Genomic DNA, 5479 nt, shown 5'->3' with positions numbered 1-5479 from the left:
TGCACAAGAAGTAATTTTTCCAAGTTGTCATTCATGGCCTTCATGTCCTTGCGGTGCTTCTCCTCTAAGTCTGAACTTCCTCTGATGGTTCTGTCATAATCTTCATTGTAGTTTCCATCAGAATGAGCTAAATTCTCTACCAGCTCCCATCCTTCTTCAACTTCCTTGTTCAGTAAATTCCTGTTGGATGCTGTATCCAGGAGCATCCGGATCTTGGGGAGAACTCCTCTGTAGAGAGTGCTCAGGAGTGAGGCTTTGGAGAAACCGTGGTGAGGACATTGATTCTGATATCCTCTAAAACGCTACCATGCTTCACAGAAAGTCTTTGCATTCTTCTGAGTGAAGCCAGAAATCTCATTCCGGAGTCTTGCAGTCCTGGAGTTGGGGAAGAATTTAGTCAGGAAGGCTTTCTTGCAGTCATTCCAGGAGGTGATGGAGCCTTGAGGAAGTGATTTTCCCACTGGTGGGCTTTGTCTCCAAGAGAAAATGGAAACAAACGCAACTTGAAGCCATCCTCACTAACTCCATTGATCTTAGTTAGGCTGCAGAGCCTATCAAACTCGTCCAGATGATCGAGTGGATCCTCCATTGGGAGGCCGTGAAATTTGTTGCCCTGAACCATGGCAATGAGACCACTCTTTATCTCGAAGTTGTTGTTCTGCACTGGTGGAGGCACAATGCTATTGCGCTGATTGTCATTGCGTGGAGCATCGCCTGCACCAATGTTGTTTGGCAAATCTACGTTCTAATCGTCGGCCATAACGTCTGTGACTGTCTGTTCTCTTAACTCACAAGCAATACGGTCGATGTTCTCGTTGAAAAGCAGCAACTGATGTCCTTTTGATCTAGTATGCATGCAACAGGTATCAGCTCAGCTTGAACAGAGTAATCAGAGATAGTACCTGAAACACACAAACAAAGAGAAAGACACAGCGTTAGTACCCTTGTAAAAAAAACGAACTTGATCTTAACGTTTTTCAAAAATCTCAAATATAGCAAAGATAACACCCAAATGGAAACGGCGCCAAATTGATAATAGGTTTTTACGATAAATTATCCTAAAACACTATCCTGTCGTTGTAGTATTTTAGGTGTCAATCCAATCAGGTGTGATGCAAACAAATGAGATATGATCAGAAAGCACTAAGTCAAGCCAAGCATGAATTGGTTGTTTTTCTAACAGTCCTAGTGATTAGTACAGAAAGTAGTAAAAAGACACAAAAATGACTAATATACTCTATCACAAGGCGCACTACCAGAAGGAGGATGTGATAGAGTATAAGGGTCCAAAAACAGTCAATTATCAAAACTCAATAGTAAGTAACAGAGAAGGTGAATGCAGCAGGTAAGTAAACAGATAAATCAATTGGATAAGAAACTCCTAAGGATGGGGTAATCAAATAGTGTGGACTCCATAATCAATTTCGATGGTTAACAATTCTCAATGAAGCTATCCCTAGACAACAGGTTCAACAACAGATTTGTTCACTCCCGTGCAACAAATCCTCAAGCAAAGCTAGCCCAGACTAATTCCCATTAACAGAATCTAACTATGCAGGCAATAAGAACCGACTGTTAAAGTCAATAACCGCTCTAAACGGCCAATCCCTTGGGATAGAGACGATTATCACTAGAATTAGTAGATCAAGCATTCCATCGAACACCTTTTGGGTGCGGGAATGCTTCTGATCGAATTCCAGTTGATCAGAAAGGAATAAGCAGTAAACACAACTAATCCAGAAGGGATTCAATAAAACTACACTTAACCATCAGAATCGACTAAGGGTCTCACATCTACTCTATCCCATCCTCAGAAATCCTAGTCACTACTCAGACAACATGCTCAAAGACACAGAAACGATTGATAATTGCATAACTTCAAAGATCAAAGGAAATGAAACAGAAAATGAAGCAGGAAATGAAAGCGAAATCTCAATAACTTAGAAGAAAACAAAAAATACAAATTCGCAGAAGCAAAAGCGGCTACTAAAACAATACTAGGGTTCGAGACTAAATACGTGAATTAAAAGTGAATGAAAAGTGAATGTCTCAAGGGAAACCCTTAGAGACTTATTTATAGCAAAAACAACAAGGATAAGTAAGTGGGCTTCGAGTCCGCTTAACAGGCCCATGGAACGTGGAGGTCGAGTATATGGGCTCAAAGTGGGCTTCATGGTCAAGCGTGAATCGAAGCCGCGATCAAGTGGTTCCTTCTCTCCTCTTCTCTTTCCTATGCTCACGTTGTCTGGTTGAGTGCGGATTGATCAAAGGGTCGAGGTGGTGATCGAGTAGAATGGTTGATGGCGTGATCTCGACTGCTTCTTCAACCCTGCGATCGAGTATGTGGGTAGACTGTCAGAATGGACTGCTTCTTCAACCCTGCGATCGAGTATGTGGGTAGTCTGTCAGGATGGACTGCCCTGTGATCGAGTATAAGGGTCATGATGGTCTGCTAAGCTGACTGCTTCCCTCTCTGCTACTGGTGATCGAGTAGAATGTGCTTCCCTCTCTGCTACTAGTGATCGAGTAGAATGGTCCAAATGTGACTTTTAGCTCTATTTTTCCTCTTTCTGAACACCAATAGCTCCGAAACACCTGAAACAACTTCAGAATGCAAAATGCATGCAAGACTAATGCTAGACACACTTAAACATGCAAACTGTGCAAAATGATGATGAATGCTATGAAAGATGAATGAAACTAGACTCAAAATGATGATAAATGGATGTGTAAAACATGCAAATTATAGACATATCAGAGAAGAAGTGGATAGCTGCAATCTCCAGGGTTGGTAACTTCCACAGGAAGACCCTCTTGGTTGATGATGGTTCCTTAGAAGCGGCTTTGTCTTTTGCGGTAGATTCTCATGGAGCCGATATTCCTAACGACCCTCCAGTTGCCACCGCTATTTTCCCTTCCACACAAGAGGGAGAGAGAGAAGTAACTTCCTCTCCTTGTACAAAGAGGAAGGCTCCAGACTCGGATACTCTATCAAACGAGAGACTCAAAACCGTGAGATTAAGTTCTCCGCCACAAGTCCCTAGCCCCCTGCATTCTGTTTTTCCCTCTTCAGAACCTTTAGACTCTGAGCTCCCTCTTCCGGGAGATAGAGTAATTCCAAAGGAAATCGATGAGCCGAGACCGGAGGCTCCCTTATCTCAAGGACTGAGTGTTAGGACTCAAAATCTTTTACCCGCTTCGATTTCAGGTAAGTTTTTATTTAGAAAGCGAGCATTAGCAAGACTTGTTACGGATTGCAACTATTTTATCAATCTGCTATTCTCCTCTGTTTTGTAGGCGAAGAAGAGATTGGAGACATGTTCCGAAGTTTTCAGACCAGGGAAGGGGCATCCCTTCCCCCCTTTTCGGTTTGGAGGCCAGAAATCCGTCAGATGTTTGCCAATCGAGTCTGCTACCTATCCCAGGTTCAGATCTTTTAGATCATGACAACCCTTCTTTCTTAAGTAAAAAACTTTTTGTCTTAATGACACTTTTTTTTTACTCCGAAGGCGTTTATGGAGACTAATGGAATGATTTTCCATTATGAGAACCTTCTTCACCAAGCGATGAGAGAGACCGCAAAGGCTAAGAAGGAGGTCGATGAACTTAGACTAGTCAATCAGTCTGAGCGACGTGAGCAGGCAAAAGCACTCGAGTCATCTTTTGAGAACATGAAGAAAACTCTAGCAGCTAACGAGCAACGTATCAGAATTGCGAACGCTGAAAGAGATTCTGCGAGGTCTAATGCTCTTCGCTTGGAGGCTGATCTAGAAGAGACTACGACTTTGCTTGAAGAAGCGAATCAAAAGACCGAGCTATTAACTAGGAACAGGGCTCGCGATATCGCTGAAGCCGAACATAACGCTCGAGAAGAGATGAGGGGATTTGGTAGGCAACTTATTCAATCTGTTACGAAGTTCACCAAAGACGAAGAGGTCTGGACTAAACTTCTAACCGATCGAGCCAAGCTGAAGAGCAATCTAGACCTGATTGAGGAACTAGAGAATGGAAGAGTTTCATTCGAGAGCGAGAGGAGAGAAGTTGTTGCCGAACTCGCTGCGGTTGAATCCGAGCTATCCTCGGCTTCCCGTCCTATTCTCGATCTGAACAATTTTCTTTAGTATTTGGAGATTCCCCCTCTCAATTCGAGGTAGGTGAAGGTTCTCGGCCATACGAGGGTTCTCCTGAGGGAGAGGAACGCTCTTAAAAATTGTTTTGTTGAATCCATGAGGACTACTCCGTTTGACAGAAATGTGTTTTTTTTTAATTAGTGTGACTGAACACAATCATGTACATGCTCTTGCAAATGATTTTTTTATTCAAGTAAAACGTTTGGATGCGATTCTAGGTTTGCAAGTCCTAGACCACCAACGAGGTTTTATGAATTGTGAGAGATGAGCTGATCAGGCTCACTTGCCTTTTTTAAAGAAAAAATCTTAACAAGTATTTTTCCTCGGTCTCTCGGATGCGAGGATGGGGCTCGGCTTAGGCTTTTTATCGAGGGATAATGTTTCTAAAATTCATGGGAATTGTGTCATAAAAATGACCAGGCGATGGTTTCGATCATGGCCTAAAAACGGCTTTCAAAGTGTTGGGCCATATTTTAATTGGACCCGAAGTCTGCTCTAGCAGGCCCGCAATATGTTATTATTACTTTTAAAGAAAACTGAACACCTTTCTCTTTTAAAAGGATTCTGAGAGACTTATCACAGTTTATTATAAGAAAAAATTAAAATATGCCGCTGTCTTCATTCAGATCAAGTTCGAGAATAACGACTTCAAATGGGGATCCATTGTTTGAACCCGAAGATGGATTCTCTCCAAAGGGAGTAATTCACCCAACGTTTTTTCATTTCCGGACGGAGAAGGAAAGGGTCAAATGTTATGACTTCCTGGAAAAGGTTTTCCTTCTAACTTTGTCTTTTAGGAAGACTGTAAAATTTTTTTTTTTTTTTGACAGTTGACAAAATGTTTGTTAAAACAGATCGTCGGGACACATAAAGCTTTATGTGATAAGAGCAAAAGAATCGGAAGGAGGCACCGTGCTCTTGATGAGCGCATAAAGAGGATGGAAAGAGAGATCCTTCGCCTGGAATCTGAACCGCATGAATGGGAGAGGAATGGTTTAGACATCGTGGCCATTATTCCTACTTGCCTCCGAAGATTCCTCCGCATGCTGGATAAATTTTATAATCTATCCTTGGCAACCGGCGACGGATCCTCTTTTGTTACGTGTTCTTCATAATTTCGGAGATTTTCGATGTTAAGAACTGAAGAAAATGAAGGATCGAAGGAGAAACCTATTGATCCTTCTTTCGGCCTCCTCGATTTATCTTCCGACGAGGGACTTTCTTCAGAAAGTTGTTCGGGATCGTCCACCTCGCTGGAATCGTTATCGGGCGAAGAATTCTGAACGAACAAGTCCCTTGATTTTTTGTTTTTTTTTTGTAACATACTATTGGGCTAGAGGCCCGGTGAT

At 42.3% G+C, this 5479-nt stretch overlaps 1 protein-coding gene across 1 annotated transcript; it reads left to right on the top strand.

The window, feature by feature from the left end:
* Positions 1-2736: 2736 nt before the first annotated feature.
* Positions 2737-4121, top strand: LOC110224424. Its single transcript, XM_021010482.1, has 3 exons — positions 2737-3208; positions 3298-3425; positions 3510-4121. The coding sequence occupies exons 1-3, from the start codon at positions 2737-2739 to the stop codon at positions 4119-4121; spliced, it is 1212 nt and encodes a 403-aa protein (XP_020866141.1).
* The last annotated feature ends 1358 nt before the right edge of the window (positions 4122-5479 follow it).

The sequence above is a fragment of the Arabidopsis lyrata genome (genome assembly GCF_000004255.2).
Source record: "Arabidopsis lyrata subsp. lyrata unplaced genomic scaffold ARALYscaffold_1, whole genome shotgun sequence".
NCBI classification, from domain to species: Eukaryota; Viridiplantae; Streptophyta; class Magnoliopsida; order Brassicales; family Brassicaceae; genus Arabidopsis; species Arabidopsis lyrata.
The sequence above is the reverse complement of the archived record's forward strand: the minus strand, read 5'-3'. Positions and strand labels throughout refer to the sequence as shown.